The 20,033-nt window shown below is 28.4% G+C and overlaps 2 protein-coding genes across 3 annotated transcripts in view; one reads left to right on the plus strand and one right to left on the minus strand.

Moving 5' to 3' along the window:
* LOC107456305 (ATPase family gene 2 protein homolog A) overlaps positions 1–20,033 on the plus strand; it is a 34,925-nt gene that overhangs the window by 1,712 nt on the left and 13,180 nt on the right. Inside the window, exons 1-10 of one of the 2 annotated variants that reach the window (XM_016074144.3) lie at positions 3,143–3,271; positions 4,879–5,208; positions 8,678–9,082; positions 10,229–10,367; positions 11,477–11,536; positions 11,620–11,734; positions 13,864–13,992; positions 15,283–15,400; positions 16,137–16,261; positions 19,787–19,996. In XM_016074144.3, coding sequence (XP_015929630.2) covers positions 3,202–3,271; positions 4,879–5,208; positions 8,678–9,082; positions 10,229–10,367; positions 11,477–11,536; positions 11,620–11,734; positions 13,864–13,992; positions 15,283–15,400; positions 16,137–16,261; positions 19,787–19,996 — 1,701 coding nt within the window. In that variant the 5' untranslated portion in view covers positions 3,143–3,201. Of the gene's footprint in view, positions 1–3,142; positions 3,272–4,878; positions 5,209–8,677; positions 9,083–10,228; positions 10,368–11,476; positions 11,537–11,619; positions 11,735–13,863; positions 13,993–15,282; positions 15,401–16,136; positions 16,262–19,786; positions 19,997–20,033 lie in introns of those variants that run through there. The other variant, XM_071180760.1, reaches the window with a different exon arrangement.
* Positions 1,442–3,073, minus strand: LOC107456306 (Ubiquinol-cytochrome c reductase core protein 1). The gene has a single exon (XM_016074146.4). It carries the CDS (start codon positions 2,869–2,871, stop codon positions 1,492–1,494), a length of 1,380 nt encoding a protein of 459 aa, XP_015929632.2. The 5' UTR covers positions 2,872–3,073; the 3' UTR covers positions 1,442–1,491.

A 20,033-nucleotide genomic window follows, 5' to 3' on the forward strand; every position in this document is an offset into this window, starting at 1 on the left:
TACCTTGCTAATCATTAACCCCAGCCTAAAAAATGAGCACAGGAAGAAGTATACAGTGGAACTTTCAGTAGTCCCGTCGAAAATGCAACCTTTTATACACTTATAGTGAGCAGCCGAGAGATTGGTAGTTTGTCAATATAAACAACTCAAGTTTTTTCTTTGTACTTATTTAAATAAATGACACAAAAAATTTAGTCTCAGCAATACATCCAAAAATAAGAAATAATCACTTTTCATTAACCCATGAAACAGAAATGTTAACTTGAATTTGGTCAGATTCCATAAACAGGCACATGAGAGAGCAAATTTGTTTCACAGAAATTCCAACTTTCTTGAATGGTAGAAATGAAAAAGATAAACATCTAAATAATTACAAAAATTGGAAAGGTAAATAATAAAAAAATGGGTTATAAGAAGACAACCTCTTTATTTGTTGCACGGAGAACATTATTTAAGATTGCCGTAAATACTTTCGTCATAAAAAGGACTTTCGCTGGAAAGGTACTTTGTTGCAGAGAAACTTAACATATTTACGAAGTTGATAATTTAAAGAGCAATTTATGAAATACTCACTACTTCCAACATTACTACTGAATATTGTATCAAAGAGTTCTGATATAGTTGACTTATTGTTAGGTACCCAGACATTTAACGTAAGTGGGATCTGATAGTATTCCGTCAAATGTGTTCTCTATTCTTAGGATAAATGTAATTTAAAAAACTTTTAAGATTCCCATAACAGACTACATAAATATGACTGAAATATTTCTTCCTCAAAATTTCTTGAAAATGTTTTGATTTCTTTGAAAATTAAGGCCCGCCATCGTCTTCTCAGACATAAGGTGTCTTGCAGTGCAATACGATAGTGAAGTAGCACCAGAAGGTGAGAGGGCACGAAATTCGTCACAGGAACGAATGTCAAGAAGAGAGGGGCAATCAAATAGATGCTCCCCTGTCATAGGTGAAGTGTTACAGAGCACACAAAGAGGTGGTGCTTGAAAATATAGTTATATCTTAATGAGAAATATTGCTTAAGACTTCGAAAGTTAACAAATTGAGAAAATAACCCATACATACATTTATATATATACATATGTGTGTGTCACTTTGAATGCCCGGAATTGTTGGTAGTTAACTTTCACCGGTAAATGTTTACAATCGCATAGTCGTTATTGTAAATCTCCGAAATGTATATTGATGTTTCTCCTAATCTAACTTCAGAAGACATTAAAATATCGAATAAAATAATAACAATGAATAAATTAATATCAAATTGAATATAACAAATATTTTGGACATTCACTCAAGCGACTACATGATTGTTGACATTCACCAGGGTTACATATATACATAAACAAAAAAGTTAAAAATACATGTAATACTCAATAACAACAACTATAATGGCATATACCCTTTAAACATGCATAAAATAAAGCCTAAATAATAAATCAATCATTTTATTCAATAATTTGAAAACATAATTCTACATAATCAACACATCTGTTTCTGCAAAGTTTCATAGTCCACTAGCTCATCAACTGATCCTATTGCGGCAATAGATAGAGGTTTATTCTTCAAGAACTGAGTGCAAACCTCTCTCACGACTTTCGCATCGATTCCATCAATACGAGCTTCCATTTCAGGAATGGGTATCCTGCGACCGTAGTTGAGTATCTGACGGCCCACGTCTTCAAATATGGGCGTAGATCCATCCAATAAGAGAAGAGAATTCGTCATCAGGAGATTTTTTGCTCTCGATACTTCTTCTTCGGTGACTGATGTACACAATCTATTCCACTCTTCCTGCACAGAATAAATCATATCATTCAGGGTTTTCCCATCAGAAACAAGATAAACACCCCACAAGCCAGTATCTTTATAACAAGTATTAAATGAAAGAAAACTGTGACATAAATTTTCACTGCCAACCTTATGTGCCAATTTACTGTATATGTTGCCGCCACTTCCGTGAGATCGATCCCAGTTGCCGATTAAAATGTTCGCTATGAGCAGTGGGATACTTTCGGGATTAACCCACCCACAACCCTCCACAGCAATTGCAGCATGTACTAGAGGCATGGATTTGTCGCTCAATCGAACTTCGCTTCCCGTGAATTTGCATGGATCTAAGATACCACTGAAGTCAGATTGTCCACAACTCGTTCCAAAGTAATGTTCTGCCAACTGCACTAGCTCCTCGTGATCGACACCCCCCGCTCCGGCCAGTACCATTTTGGGTGGGATGTAATGATTAGTTTTAAATTCAACCAGGTCTTTGCGCTTGATACCTCTTATATTTTCAACAGGACCCAGTATTGTACGCCCTAGAGGAGTGTCTTGAAAAGCTGCAGCATGCAAGTGATCAAATACTAATTCTTGCAAGTTCATATCAATTTCTTGCATTTCACGCAAGATAACACCTCTCTCTACTTCTATTTCCGATTCTCCATACTTACTGCTTTGGGTAATGTCAGAAATTATATCGACAGCTTGACCCACATCTTTAGTTAGACATTTGGCTTGGAAAATGGTTTGTTCACGAGAAGTACAAGCATTCAAATGAGCTCCCATATTCTCCACTTCAAGCTCCAAACCGGTCTGTGTTCGAGTTGATGTTCCTTTAAAAGCCATATGCTCCAGGAAGTGTGCAACACCATTATTATGTTCATTCTCATAACGACTGCCGGCGTCAATCCATAAGCCAACAGTACAAGTGGGCATGCCAGAGTCTTCGGTTGCAACTCGTAACCCATTTGGTAAACGAGTCACTTTAGTTTCAGGCAGATTTAAAACTTTTGACTGCAGAGCAGATTTTAAAGTTTTTGACTGGTGGACATTTCTTACTGCTCTCAAAAAAGGCCTCCTTAACATGATGACAATAAAAGTAAAATTAAACTTATCTAAAATAATTAGTTAACAAACTACCGATTTTTTGGTAAAACGAACAAGAGGTTTATTTCATCAGACAATAACAAATTTCATCATAACACCACTGAGGTATAGGGAGTAGAGCAAATAACAAAATAATCAAGCGGAGAAAACAAATTTGCTTTGAGCTTTGTAATTGATAAAAGTAACTAGCTTTTATTTAAAACTTTACTGTAAGCTACAAGCTTAAAATCGCTACCGAATACAATGACAAATTTATATTCCTTATCAATATTACCGGGAATTTCGTGTAGTGACTTGTTGTGAAACAGCATGGAGGGATCGGATACACCAAGTGGCCGTAAAATGAATTGCCTTAAGCTGCAATCAAATTTATTTGATGGTATATTTGTATCGATTTTTTGAACTTTAATTTATCCAGGTTTTTTTGGGAGAATAAATGTTAAGTGTCAATTCTGCGATCTATTAAAAATCGCTTGATATGCTTAAAATGTTCACATTTCGGAACTGAACTCTCTTTTCAAACTTAGATTTACAAAGAGAAAAAAAGCACCGAACTGAAAAAAAAGAGATTAATATCGAATACACTGTAGCTTTTAGTGTTAGATGGTTTAATTTAACTGTCAAATTTCAGAATTCATCTTCAGTAAATTATTTTATAACTTGTCGAAGTATAAGTGTTACGTTTGAGGAATATCTATGATATTCTTTAACTATAAAATACCTCTTTAGTGATTGTGATCATTAAAATTTTTTAACGAATATAAATATATCCATTTACACTCAGAACCTTTCTCTTGGAAACGTTTTCTTCCTTCCAGTCTGTCACTTTCATTTATGCTCTGATATATATAAAACTGTGTGACTATAGAACAGAGAGTTTCACTAATCCGAAATTTAACTTATACACATAAAAGGCATAATCAAGTGATTTTAATTTATTTATTTAAATCACCCATTTTTTTTTAAAAAAAACCATTGATTTATATTAAAAATATTTATTAAACAGTATATTTTGCCTATCACTTGGAACCAGGGTTGCAAAAAACCCGGGTTTTTGTAGAAAAACCCAACCCGGGTGGGTTTTTCTGGGTTTTATTGGGCTTTTCTGGTTTGTATTGGGCTTTTCTGGGTTCTATTGGGCTTTTCTGGGTTTTTCATGTTTTATGGGAGGGTTTTCAAAAGAGAGGGCAGGGATAGGTACCTTAATTTAAAAAAACTTATTTTAATATTAATAATTAAGTTTAATTTATAAATTGGCTTCATATAGATAATTAATACAAATAAATTGATGTGAAAGTCTGAAAAAAGTTTCTTCATATATCATGATACAAAATGTTATATGTACTCACATACGTCACACATTTGAAACTTATTTTAACACAGGATTACTTTTTTTTAATATTTTAATCTTAAAAAATGTTAGGGGAAATTTTTTTATTTGCATAGAAAGCGAATCAATGGCTATACAGTCAAATCTAGCCAGCAAGGTGACTCTCCAGTCTCCAACACAATTTGTTTCTTCACTGTAGGTTAATTTTTTTTAAGGCTAGATTACATATATATTTCAATAGAATAGCTCTTTAATATAACAGGGGATGAAAAAAGAAATCAATCTTAGAAAAACCCAGTAAAACCCACTTTAGGGTGGGTTTTCCAGAGTGGGTTATACCCAGTAAAACCCGGGCGGGTTTTATTGGGCAGGTGGTTTTTTTGCAACCCTGCTTGGAACCTGATCACACCTATTTCAATACCAAAGTGAACTGCCTACAGTGCTTTTATGTTACATTAAAAGTATGTACTTATAATATTTTTAATGGCCTGCCCTGGTGTAGTTTTACCCGCAAAACTTGACTCAAGATCCAATCAACTATTGTTTATTAATAGCATAATATTTTTTTTCAAGCGAGTGTTTAAATTTCTTACTTTGATTTGGTTAGAATTTATATTTAATTTTGCTGCTAATTCTAAATAAAATTATTTTTCCAGGTAGCAAGTTCAGTTTGTCTGAACAGTCAAATTCAATTCTTTATCTTCATCCATCCACCATGGCTGCTCTTTCTTTTGCATACGGTGATTGGGCATTGATAAGCACCAATAGAGGCTCTATAATTTTAAAACTCTTTTCTCATGATGCAGTAAAAGCTGAGTGTGCTGTTTTTCATTCTTCAATTTTCAAACATTATGAAAGTTCTACAATCTCTGTTTTACCCCTGAAATCAAGTACTGAAGCTGCAAAAGAAGTCTATTTGTCTCCTGATAAATATAGAGATTTCATGAATTCTCTAGAATTTCAAACGTATGTTTCAAAAATACTGAGTAAGTTGGTTTTTTAAGTTTGCTTTTCTGTGTTTACTTGTAAAATATGAACTGGCCATTGATTTCCCCGAATGATATCAAAGAGTGTTTTGAATTAATTCATTAATTTAACTTCAATTCCGAAGTTTGAAAATTCATAGAAATCTGATCATAAAATTTTGACTTATAATTAGAACTGGCATTTTTGTTTGTAAGAAACCTATTTCCTCTCATGACATGCTAAGAAATTGAAAATAAGAAAAACTGAAGGAAAAGGAAGAGACTAAAAATGATTAATACTATTGATTGAGTCCTGATGGCTCAGGAAATAGAGCATTCACCTTTCATTGAGGTGAACTTTGTTTGAATCCAATGGGGAAGCTGGTCCATATAAATTCCGCACCCAGCTTCCACTGACCTCAGTGCCGACATAAAATATCCTTTGTAGTAGATAGGTTATGGGTTAGATGAGAGGTGGTTTTTGGTTTTCCTCTCCATATAACGTAAATGTGGTTAGTTCGAACGAAAAGTTCGATCAAATGTCTCCCAATACTTGATGCAGGAGTTCCCTTCTGGATTGAGTTCAAAATTACAAGGATACAGAATTGAACATTAATAGTCGTAAACCAAAAAATTGGGTCGGCTTTTCAGCGACGATTATAAAATTAAATACTATTGATTAGAATGTGAAAATTCTTAAATCCTTTTTACCTATTTAATATTTTAAATTTAGCATAGTACCAAAATCTATTTAACATATTATCTAAGAGACATTTCAACTGTTCATTCTTAGCAATGTCTGATTGTAAAAATTTGTATGCTATTTGTAACTGTTATTTCAATATGCATTTTTATATTCAATGTAATTGTATTAGTGGTAATGCTTAATATTGATTTGTTAACTAAGTAGTATTAATAAAATTTTATTATAATATTTTAATGATTCTTTATGAAATTTTTAAAAAAAGAAAGTAGGTTTTACCGTGCTCCTTATGTAAACCTTCAGTAGAACTATATTATTTTAATAGTTTCTTCAATTTATCTAATTCAAGAACTATAGTTCTTCAGTGTACAGTAAACCAAGAAAAAGGACCTACCCTCAATAAATTTTTATCTAATGATCTGTTTTTTATGTTTTAGGACACCATCTTAATAAAATAAGCTACTTAATTAGTGCAGATGATATTTTCAATAACGAAGTGAAACACAAAAATGTACTTTTTTTGAATAAGCTAACCTTTTTTTCAACGGATTCGGATATTTGACCCCCAAAATATAGAAGGTAGCTGCAATCTGGGAAATATGGTCAGAATAGTTTGGTCGAGAGTGATTCAAAGTATACTTCTTATGCTAATTTTATTTTTTGCATATTTTGCCATATCTCAAGTACTTTTTAAGCGAATCGAAAAAATTTTGCACACAATTATAAAATAATTCCATGGAAAAAAATTACATTTTAGTAAATATTTATTATTTTATTTAAAAAGAGTTGGAAAAAAATTGAGCTGTAACATACAATTGCTTTGTATATACAATTGCTTACATAATTTTATTAGTATTTAAAATATTTAAGTTCGCAAGGCAAAATGCAAAATTTCAGTGAAATTGGTTGAATAGTTCCTGAGAAATTGAGTCTTAAATATAGGACTTTTTTTTAAAAATTTTATTTCTCAGGAACTATTCAACCAATTTTTCTCAAATATTGTATTTTGCTTTGTAAAATTCAGTATTTTAAAATGAGCTAAAAAATGTTGCATCTTAAAATTAAAATTTTTTTTTACTGTTAATAAATAAAAGAATAATAAATATTTACTAAAACTTATTTTTTGCTTGAAATTATCTTTGGTAAACAAATTTTGTAATTGTGAAAAAAAAATTTCAATTTGCTTTAAAAGGTTCTTGAGATATGGGGAAATATGCAAAAAAAAATATCTATATAAAATTTAATTTATGAGGTACAAACTTTGGAACTCTCTCCTGATCAAACTATGGGGACCACATTTCCCAGATTGTGGCTACCCCATATATTTTGAGGATCAGAAATCGAAATTCCTTGAAAAAAAAGGTATGTTTATTCAGAGAAAGTACCTTTACATGCCTTTTTTTGGTGACTCAAAATATTGTCTGCACAACTAATTAATTGGTATAGTTAAGGTCAGCCCCTCGAGCCATTTAGTTTGAGTCCTTTGAGCGTGACGATCCGATCATAAGTTATTCAAGGTACATGTGACAGATTTTTTATAGCAAAAGATACTGATACACATCTGTAGTAGGAATCATCAAGAATATAAAAGCTAAAAATTAACCACGATGATTAAAATATATTTATTAAAAAATAAGAAATCTCCTTACCTGTGTTATGTCTGAAATTGAATTTCAGTAGAATTCAATAAACATCTAATCTGACGTTGCTATATCACAGGGCTGTCCAACTGGAGGCGCGCGGGCTGCATGCCGCCCTCCAACACACATTGTGCGGCCCGCCATCTTCTTATTCAGGCTGATCGGCCTTAGTTTTCCCATTAAAATGTAAGCAAATTGTTTCATAATCCTTCTGTTCCATTGTTTTATAATTAATAATTCAACTATTAATTGTTATTGTATAAGAGGTAAGAGGTTATTGTTCAACTTTTTCAAACTCTGGCCCGCCTGGTGATCAGTGACCGGAATTCTGGCCCGTGGGCTCTTTGCAGTTGGACAGCCCTGCTATATCAAATTCACTATTGGTAAAATGATCTGAAATAAATGCATTTTGAAATAAATATTACTATTGGTAAGTTTGATGTTTTTTTATTAAAAGAAATTCTCTGATGCATGAAGATATGCTATTCATTAAAAGGTATTAGTTTCTTATCCCTTTTCCTAATAGGATTTTAGAGGAAAATTTCACGCCCTACATTATATAAAAGTTTTTGCAAATTCTACTGTTACATATTTCATTTTTTGTAACATTAAAGTGTTTAGTATTATAAGATCACTACTAAAAGACAGTTGATCAGTGATTTTTATGGCCGTTTTCATGTTTAGTGCATGTAGTATGTTACAGGGTAGTTTTAATGTTTAGGTAATGTTGACAAGCACAACAAGTAGATTTTATACAAGTAGTAGGATTTCCTACTTTGTATAAAATTTTACACTATGCTTATATGTTAGTTTAATTTCTAAAAAGTCATTGAGCATTATAATTTCTTGCTTATCGTTTAAGGTTTTTATCAATTTTAACTAGGTTTTGACAATTTCTTTAAATCAATTTTTAATGTTTGTAATTTCATGAACCAGTTTTTGATGTCAAAACTCTAACCCTGAAATAATTTGCTTTGAAAATTGCAATAAATGTATTGTTTGTATATTATATATTCCACTGATTTGTTTTAATAGTAACAGTAATATTGGTAAAATTGTTGTTTATCATTAAATTGTGTAAAAAGTTTTGAGTACTTCATCGTTATTTTCTTCTTAACCATTCTTTTTCACACTGATTATTTTTTAGGGCATATCTATATCAGAGAAGGCTTGGAAGTGGATATTAACTACTTGGGGTATAACTGTTTATTTACTATCAAACATATTACTCCAAATATTGAAAAATCAGAAATCAATAATAAAGAGCTCCAGTGCAATAAAGTAAATTGTTCTGAACTCTTTGATAGTGACGATTCAGGGTTTGATACCATTCAAACATCAACTCCCATATCATCTCGTAAAGATCCAGCAAAGTCATTTAGAAGTAGAAAAAAACAGTTATGTGAAGAAAATTTTTATTTTCTGCATTCTCTGTCAAGGATTATAATGAAGCAAAGTAAACCAGAAACCTGCATTTGCTTTAGAGATATAATTGCTTTGGAGGAAGTTATCAAGTTTATCAAATGCAGCATTTCTTCAATGCTGCAATCAGGTAATATCTTTATTTTTAGATTGTGAAATAGATGCACATAATCACAGAAATATTAGTATTTGATTTCTGAGATCATTGTGTACTTCTAACGAAAGATAAAAATGTCTTGACAATGAGTGGGGAGAATTGTTGCTTATTTTGGCTTCATTAAATAAGTTAATCCATTTTTTAATATCGGTATTTTTAATACATTTTTTCCATAGAAATTCATTTGGGGATTTGGGAAATATTCGTTATTTTAAAAATTTTGCTATTTCCAATTTTATAAAAACAGGATGTGAGTGCCTATGAAATTTTGTGTTATATAGGTAATTTACATATCATTCAGCTTACCTACTGAATATGGCTATAATATGCTTTAAAAAGTTTAAAAAAAAAATTAAACAAGAAGAATGTGCAACTATGTATAAATCACTTAAATAAGTTAAATTTTCAAGATAATGAAATCCAGCAAATTTATCAATTTACATTTGCTTTACAGATTGTAAAGTTAATGTTGTTTATGAAGAATTGTGGTGTGCAGAATTTCGTTACAAAAATTTTCAACTGAAGGTATAATTAATTTATCCTCTACTTTGTTTTTTAAGACAGATTTTTATAAAAACTGAATTCTTTTGTGACCTTTAAATTTAAAAGCTAGCTTTTTTTATGACTTTTTCCCAGAAGAAAAGGTTGTGCTTCTTCAATTTTCAGTCTAAAGTTTTTGTAATTGTAGGTAACAAAAAGATTTCAGATTTTGAAAGTCGAAAGTTTTATATTTTTTTGCTTTTTATTTTCATTTACTTACAAAATGGATCTCAACAAAAATACTATTTCTTTTGTTTCTTTAATTTTTAAACTTGTATTTATCAAAAATATGAATAAATTATATATTTTTTTAAAAATTTATCACGAAGATAAGACATTTGGGCCAGTTGTATATATTTGTATATTTCTAAATAACGTGTCAAAACAGTGATGCATGGTTTCTTTGATGTCGATCCTGTTAAATACTCAATACTCAATAAATTTTGCCAAAAATGATAGAATAATTTTTTAAAAAAAACAGAATTCTTAATCAAAATTATAATAAATAAAATCTGTGAATCAAAAACTGAATTTGTTTTATCTGTTCTTTGTATTTATCTAATATTAAAACTGTTATAGATGGTGGGCCATTCAATGTTTTTCCTAACGGAATCCTCTTGGTTGGGTCTAGTGGCTCTGGAAAATCAATGATTAGCAAGGCCTTAAAGCATGAATGCAGCATCCCTGTATATGTTGTTGAATGTCACAATATAAAAAGGTAATTTTTTGTGTTTATAATGACATTTAAGAAACAGTGAACCATGATGGTTCAGGGGATAGAGTGTTCCTCTTCCAATGAGGTTAATTTTTTCATTAGACTATGTAGCGTTGTTACATTGGTGGTATCCAAAAATATTATTTTTTTTAAGTCAATAATGATATCTATTGATGAATTTTGAAACCAAACAGAATTAACATGTTTTTTCACAAGGAACAGGCAGCAAACTGTACATTTTTTTCTTCTTTCATGTTTTTTATATGCTTTATAAAATTGTACAGCCATTTTTGTGACAACCAGTTATATATTAAATAATTGACTTTATTTTTAAATTCAAACTTGTTAAATTTTCCTAGCATTGATAACTATTTTATCCTCAGTCAGATTTAGGCAAATTTTTAGGCAGCTAGAGTGCTTAAAATTCAACTCCTATGCTGCCTGATGCCAAATTATGTGCTAATGTTTTTTGGTTGCTATGGTAAAAGTTATTCGATTTAATTACTAAATAGAAATTATCATTATTCAAAATTTCGACTTCTTTCTGACCTTCTAGAGTGCTTAACTCCGTGCCTGAAGAATCCTCAAGTTACAATTGTTTTCTAAGTCTTGCAAGAAAAATTATCTCTATATTTTTACCAATGGAAACCACTTTAAACATAAAATAATAAAATAAAATTGAAAAATTTTATAACTGCATTTTTTAAATAAATCAAAAAAGAGGAATTTTTTTTTTTTTTTATTGCACCTAAAATTAAAATTTTAGGTCTCATTCCTTTTGTAATAAACTTCTGTCACCCCCAATATATTTTAAAAAAGGTGAAGTTTCTCGTTTTTTGTGTGGCAGATATTAATTTTGAAATTTTTTATTTTGTTTTCTCATTTTAAACTATGTTTTCTTTGTAATATTTTTAGAAGATTTCATTTAACATGTGAAAAAATAATAATTTCAGTTTCCTTTGTGTCAGATTTTATATTAATAAAAAATATAAAATTTTAAATATAAAAATGTTTCTCAATGGGATGTTTCAGAAGGAGTAAATTTAGTTCAAATAATTTTTTTTTTTTGAATTTAAAAAAAAAAAAGCTCAAGCGTATTTTTTCTTTCTTAGTTCAGAACATAAGGATAACACCACAAGTCTTGACAGAATTTTTGAAGAAGCTGTTTCATGGTAATATTTGTTTTTTAAAAAAATATCTTTCCATAATGCATGTTTGAAAATTGTTTTTTTTTTTAATTATTTTTATTTTACAGTCCTCACTCTATTTTGTACTTTGATGACTTGGATATGATTTATAAGAATGATAACCCTCTTTTCAAGGAAGAAGAATTCCGAGAAAACTTTGAATCTCACATTTATAAGACTTTGGTAGTTAACATCTTTATTACTTTTTCTTCCTTTCATGTCCTTAAGTTTTTATATAGTTTTATCAAATTTGCTTGTCTATTTCTACTATTTTTTATGAAAATAAAGTTAAGCATAACAAAAAATAAGCCATACATTGATTTTCTGGGTGCAAGCCTTATTCCTAAAATAAGCATTTCTTAAATAAATTTAAGGAAATTTTGATAAATCACACAATTTTGATTAGATTTGTTTAAATAACCAGAATAGTCACTTTACCCCTAGAGATTGGCCTGAGGTAAATGCTTTTCTTAGTTAAACTAAAAAGGTATCTAGTTTAATCTTTAAATAAGCAAAATTTAAATTTATATACAACACACATTTCTGATTCGATTTGTTTGAATAAGAGATACAATGTTACAAAACCTTATATCAGGGGTGATTACATTTTGGGCCTTATATGAAACTCCAGGTTATTTGTATGGTTCGTTTATGCTTAAAAACTAGAAGCAGTGCAAGTGCGTTTTCCTCAAATATCACAGAATTCCACAAATGTCAAGATCATTGCTTCATGGACTTTGCGAATCAAAATTTTATAATAGAGCAAAATGTTGAAACTTTTGTTTAATCCCATTAACAAAGCGCATACATACATGTGACTCTTCTGCCAATTTGATTCTTTTGGTTTGGTGGATTTTTGCCATTTTGAATATTTGGAACTGTGCCAGAATCTGCTAATATCGCGATTCTTATTCGTGTAATGTTATTATCAAACATTGCTTTGCATATTTACCTATTTTAAAAATCCTTTATTAAGATTCCTATTCGCTTTATTTAAAAGTCCGATATCACAATTCGTAATCGTGCACTTGTCATATCAAAAATGATTTTTGGATTTATGCTTGATTTAAAAACTACACATTGCAATTTGTATTCGTGCGATCTTAAAATTATGCATCGTGATTCACATTCATACAATTTAAAATTTCAGCATCACAATTTGTATTTTCGTGTTTTTGAAATCCAGAATCTCGATTCATATTCACTCGATTTTCATAAGAAGTAAGTTTTTTCTTGGATTAGTTACTATAAAGGTGTGATATTCTTCATTAGTAGGTAATTTAATTATGAATGTTAGTTCAAAAAATTATGTTGAATATGAAACATGCATAGTACATAAACTGATATCGATTTGCTACACATACGTTCATACTTCGTGTCACAATCACCCCTGTTATGCTGAGCCAGATCAGCTCTGGCTATATTATTAAAAAAATGCTTAACTGCATTGTATTGACTATTGCCGAAGACTAGCTATATTATGCCTTAAATCCTTTCTTAATTCTAGATTTATCATAAAAAATTATAAAATTGAACTTTTGATGTCCACATATTTTATGATTAGATTAGTTTGACTATGGAGCATAGCATAGTAATTATGATTGACTATACTTTACCAGACCTAAGTAACATTAAGTACATAACAGTAGGGTGCAAACTTTCCACTCCCAAAGAGCTAAAAAAAATTTTCTGTCTTTCAAGGTTAAAATTTTTTTCCTTCTTCCGGGGTTTAATTTAAATTTTCTTTATCCTTACTACTGCACAATGGTGTTCATAATAGGTAGTTACTGGCTTTGATAATAGTAACTAGCTTTGTAGTTACTGGCTCAAAAAAAAAATTCTTCTTTTTATTAAAGCTAAATTTTTTGTAAGCTATTATTTATACTTCTACTTTTTGGACATTTAATGTAATAATTTCAATGTTTTATTTTTTAAGAAAATTAAAAGAACAGTTATTAGTTTTCTTATGCTAGTTGTAAGTTCTTTTTAGTAAATTAATTTTTGGCTACATAACAGAGGGAAGGTGAATTTTCGACGACTAAAGACTGTGCGTTCTTAGTTTACTTTCCTGTGTAAGAGAAGAATACTTATCTAAATGATAGCAAATTAGTTTGAAAATTTTTACAAGCCTAACATAAATTGATATTTGTTAATATATTTCTTAATCCTTATTTCTATAAATTAACTAAAAAATATTTTGTGAACTATTTTAAAACTATTCAAATAATTATCTTAACAAACAATAAACAATAGTATTTAGTTTGTTTGTTTTTTTTAAATCTTTTTACTGATCTTTGTGTTGTGCTTTTTAGAACTATGCTTCAAATGTTTTAGTAATTGCTTCAACTACAAATGTGAACCTGATACCCTCATATTTGAGAAAACATGATTTATTTTCAAAAGAGTTGCATTTAAATATTTCTTCTCTTGGTAGAAAACAGGTAATTTGTTATCAATACTTCATTAATCAGTGTTATCAATAATTTATTAATTTCTGTTATCAATAATTTATTAATCAGTGTTACCAATCATTTATTAATATGTGTTATCAATAATTTATTAATGTGTGTTAGCATAGTTTATTAATCAGTGTTATCAATAAGTTATTAATAATACTCCATTTAATCAGACAAATTTATGAAAGATTATGTTTTTTTATTTTTTTCCATACAGAAATTAAGATTTCCCCCCTCCCCTCAAATACTGAGATTCCTTTAAATCCAATCAAGAATATCTGTTTTTTGATAGAAATCTTATGTAAGAATCTTGGTTATTTATTCTAATATAACGCTCTAATTAGGTACACATTGCTCAAAATAACGAAGATATCACCTAACACAACTTTTGTTTCTGTGATCACAAGTTGTTTATCAATCTTAAAGGTTCAAAAAAGTACACCTCAAATATGGTAATCAAGCTACAGAAACAGACTTAAAAATGTGTTTTCTCTAAATAAGAAATTTTCTTTTTTTTTGAATTATTAGATTTGAGCTTCTGACCATCAATATATAGGGAATGGCCACAATTTCAAAAATATTGTAAAATGTTTAGGGCCTTTAACTTTAACTGCACTTACTTCTTTTTTGAACATATCTTGAGAAGTTTTACATTGGATTTCAAAAATTTTTGCACACAATTATAAAATTCATTTATCAAAGATAGATCCATGTAAAAAAATAATTTTTTAATTGTTAATGTTTTTATTTAATTTAATAATGTATAAAAAATATTTAATTGTGTGGTTGACTAGTTTTTACTCTATTTTAAACTATGTAATTTTAAATAACAAAATGCAAAGTATTGATTGAATAGTTTCTGAGTTATAAACTTTGAAAAAAAGACTTATTTTTAAGTTTCTTTTTCTCAAGAATCAATTTTGTTCAAATTTTGTATTTTGCCATTTAGAACAGTTAAAAATCATGTAAAGTTTTTTATACCTTAAAATAAAAAAATTTCCCAGTTAAATACAATAATAGATAGCAAAAAAAAAAAAAAAACTTTCTTTTTCTTCATGGGATTATCTTTGGATAAACTAAATTTCTGAAATATAGTTAATGGAGAGAAAGTATGCTAATTAATTCGTAGATTATGGATGTTATTTTCAAATCATTAACCTTACATATCAGTTTGTGAAAATCTGATCATCAAATTAAAAGTAATTTTAATCAACATTAAATTATAAATTTATTAAATTAACTTTGTATTCAATAATTATTGTGCTATTTTTTCAGATATTCCAAAATTTTTTAAATGAACATAAATGTACGTTGAGTGAAACTGAAATCAATGAGATAATTGAAGATACCAGTGGCTTTAGTGGTGGACAGCTGCAGCATTTATGTGATAAAGGTCTCAGAATATCTTTTTTACAAATCTTAAGTAACTTTTAAAATGATCCCTTTTAATTTTTTGTAGGATCAATTTGATGTGTTATAGATTATATTTTTCTACTAAGATTCTTTGCTTTTATAGCTGTTCATTTTGTACTTCAAAAGTTTTTAGACAATTAATGATTTTTCAAAAAAAAAAAAAAAATTTCTATTCATTTCTTTAACTTAATGAGAGCTACTATGACAATTTTAAAATTCTGAATTTAGAAACAAACTCAAACTTTTTTTCACATGGAGTTAATGATTTTTTCTCATATGGAAATAAGTACTTTTTTTTATCATATAGAGAAAATTTAAGATTTCTATTTTTTTTTCAGTTAAAATGTACTTGTACTACATTTTCACAAGACTTGCTTTCTCAATTATGATGTCATAATAGTTTCAGGTTTTGAGCACACATATAAAGTAAATACCTACTGACTTCTCCATTTACTAAAGAAGTTTCTAAACATTGTTCAAAAATCTCAATTAAGATTTTTGAAGACAAAAATGAAGTAAATAAGAAAAAAAATTACTATGTTACACTGTATTATTTTTTTATTTAAAAGGAAAGAAAGATTTTTTTATAGATAAAAAGTTATTTAGTAGGGTGTTCCATTTTTTGTACTGTAAATCTACATTAACATTAGATTTTCTTTTAATTTAATTTGACATTTATTAATGATAATTGCTGATTCGCTGTTTTTTTTTCACAGCAAAGGAGTTATTTTTACAAGATTCTCTGAAGAATCCACAGGATTTTCCTTTTAGATTGATAGATTTAAAGAAAAGTTTAAAACAAATAAAACCACCTGTTCCATTTAATTTTGAAATTCCAAATGTAAGTATCAATTTGCTGTTACAAAGTTAAAATGATGCTTTTCATTATAATTTTTTTGAAACAAGTAGAGTTATGATTTTAAATATTATTATATTTATTCAAATCAAAGCTGCACTTTTTTTCCATTGTAAAAAAGGCTTCCAATTAGACTATAATATATTATTTAAAAAAATGTTTCGTAACAAGCGCATTGGCTGGCAGTGAAAGTGACACAGCAGGAGGGAAAATGGCATCGCCGCAAGCAGTTTTGAAGTCAATTGTGACAGTGGAAGTGACAAATCAATTTCTGAATATGATTTTGATAATTAGAGCAATTGCAAGTTGTGTGTATATGAAAGTTTTTAACGCTGGTAAAATAAATGAATTTTTAATTTCTTAGTCATTTTTATTTTATTTTTTTAAATGATTATTAATGTTAATTAATAATCATTTCAAATTAATAATTATTTAAATGTAAATTATTTAATTTTTATTAATAATTTTATAAAAAATATTGCAGATATTGAATTGATAAACTTTTTTTTGCATTATTTTTCATTTTTTCACATAACCTGTTGAGACTTTTAAGTGCAACTTAAAATTGATAACAATTTAGACTTGAATAAAAACTGTATTTATATGTTAATAGTGCAATTTCACATTATTGTTAGTATAGTTGAAGTCAGATCTTTTACCAATTGATCAGGTTTGGTAAGGTTAAAGAAAAAATGGTAAAAATTCTTTGTGGAAAAACCTTCCCTCAACTGTTTGTAGTTGACATTTTGTAGGATTTTCATTTAAGGAATGAAAAATTATTTTAAAATTCATACTAAGCTAATAAATAACATCCACATATTCAGAATGCATTTATTGCATGAGAATTCAATAAAAAATAATTGTTTTATATGCTCAAAATGTGATATGATTTTATTTGAACAATTTTAAACAGCTAAGAAATGGACAAAATCTATTACAAGTAACAAATCTGTAATTTTATCTTTCATATTTTAAAAGAGTCTATAACTTACTGGTAATTTTTATTATTATTAAAAAAAAAATTTTTTTTTAGTTATTCAAAACTATTGAGAACTTTAAGTATATAAAGATTAACAGTTATTATTTGAATTTATGCTTTAATATAATCATCAAGGCTAACATATTGATAATAAAAGCATTTTTTCCCTTTGTTTTTGTTTATAGGTTATTATTTATAAATTTTAGTCATTTTTTAGTTTTTTTATTTCATTCATTTTGTTTTATTTTTTTAATTTCTTTTTTATAAATAGAGCATTTTGCTTATGAGTGAATTTTTTTTCTCTATAGATTACTGACAATTTTGCATTGAATCTTGTATTTTAAATGTACTTCAATAACGAATGTTGATATTAATCATAGTTTTTTAAAATATAAGAATTTGCTATGAATAAAACACATTCTTTCAATTTTAAAAATATCAATAAGTATTTGATAATACAGTTCTTAATAATTGTAACTAAAGATCAATAAATCCTATTTATTAATAAATCCTCATTCGTTGTAACTAAAGATTAATGAATCATTATTTAACTAAAGATTCATTATCCTTATTTATTAATACTCGATAAAGATAATAAATCTTATTTATCTTTATCAGGTATTTATTTAAATTTTTTTCCTTCATAAATTACATATTTATTTTATATTTATATTGAATTTATTAATACAGTTTACGATTTGTAATTTTTTTTTAATTTTTTTTTTAAAAAGAAAAAACCTGATTTAAAACAAAGTTTCAGAAATAAATTAATTAATCTTTTTTTCATGTTTTAAAATTTTTTAGGTTATTAACATCCTAGCACTGATAATCACATTTTTAAAGTTTACTAAAACAGAATTTTAAAAATAGAATGAAATTTTGAAATTATGAAATTTTAGTTGGTATTAGACAAAATTATGAAATTAAATATCAGTTAACAAATAGTAAGATATTTATGTTTTTCATGCCATAAGTGTGCAATGACATTTGGTTTTATGTATGGATATATATTTTTGGACAATTTTAGACCGTAAATCTCTTGTGTCTTGTTCAAATCCAGTTTATATTGTCCAAAACCTCTAGCCAGACAGGGTTGCCAAAGTTTTAAAGACGATGGTAAAATATATATTGGGAACTTTGGTTTTTGCTGACGCATTCTAAACTTTTCAAAACCCTTGTGTCAACTATTCAAAACTCTTCTGGCTTACGTCTTTACCCTTCTGACTTAGTAGGGAGGCAATGTGACTCTTGGGCGAAAAAGTTTGGAAACCCCTATTATAATGTATCAGAAATAATAAATGGTATGATTTATTGGTTCTACTTTGAAGTAAATTTTGATTTGTAAAAGTTTCATAATGTTTATTACATTGTTAGAAATTTTGCAGCATTGTATCATTCAAATTCGCAGCAACCTTAATATGGTGTATATCAGTGTTTCCCTGTATTTTTTCAGCTATGGAAATCTAAAAGATTAACATTCTTTCAACGAAACCCTGACTTAAAAGCTGATGTTTATAAAGACAATTGTGAACACATTAACCAATGAAAGACTGCTTCATTTTGAAAATGTTTAATAAGGAAAAGGACATTTTTTTGATCATTTTTTTATTAATAATCTTAAACTAAAATTTATATCCGACATTGGAATTCACATAACTGGAGCAGACTCTAGTATTGTTATGAATATTTTTTCTATAATATATTATAAATGCTTATCTTTTTCATAGTTAATTCAATACATTGTTATTTGAAAAATTATTCATTTTTCCAAAAAAATATGTCATTTCTTTTTTTATTAGTATTTTACTTTAAATAATATGGTTAAGGCAACCAAAGTATTAAGTAAATAATGCATTACTAATTTAATCTAAATATAAATACCGGAACCTGTTTAACTCTGTCACGGAACCCTAGGGAGCACCATTTGGGAACCACTGGTGTATACTTCTTGAACTTCGTAACACAAAACTATGGTTCCATTTAACCACTTATTAAGGTTGCATTAAATTTACTGTCATTTTCTTAAAGCTGTCTGATTGTCACAAGATAAGCTCTCAGTAAGGTTGAAAGATGGATTTGTTTTGTAAAGTAGTCAGAGTGACATGTAGAGTGTTATTAAAAAAAAATTATTATAAAATTTTTTATGTTAGCCAGTATGTTATAGGAAGGAAAGCTGTGTAACAACTTTTTCAATTTAATGTTATTTTTTGCAAAAAATATTGGGTATCAGCTACAATTTTTAAGTGCCATGGCAGCTTGGACTTCTGGTCTCAAGGTCTTAACTAAAATCAAGTGGCAAGCAGAAAGTAGTTTTTAGCTTAAAATGACCACAAAACTAAAGCTTAGCTTAAAATGACAAAAAACTTCACCTAAAAATAAATACTATTTTGTTGGGACCACCACCAAGTCTAGTGTCAGGGGCTCATCTCTTGATTGCCAGACAATAAATCTTTTCATGGTGCTGATCTTACAGTTTAACTTTGAACTACTATTCTGAAAATGTATTTATAAATACAAATTTTCCTTTGCAGGTAAAATGGAGTGATATTGGAGGAATGAAAGAAGTGAAGGAGGCCCTGCAGGAAATGATAAGTTGGCCATTGAGACTATCCCATCAATTCAAACGATTCAAAATCAGACCGAGTAGAGGTATATTGATGTATGGTCCACCCGGCTGCTGCAAGACAATGATTGCCAAAGCTCTTGTCACTGAGGAACATTTTAACTTCATACCTGTGAAGGTGAGCACTGCCCTTTAAACAACCTATGACATTATTA

Source organism: Parasteatoda tepidariorum, chromosome 5 (genome assembly GCF_043381705.1).
Source record: "Parasteatoda tepidariorum isolate YZ-2023 chromosome 5, CAS_Ptep_4.0, whole genome shotgun sequence".
Taxonomy (NCBI): Eukaryota; Metazoa; Arthropoda; class Arachnida; order Araneae; family Theridiidae; genus Parasteatoda; species Parasteatoda tepidariorum.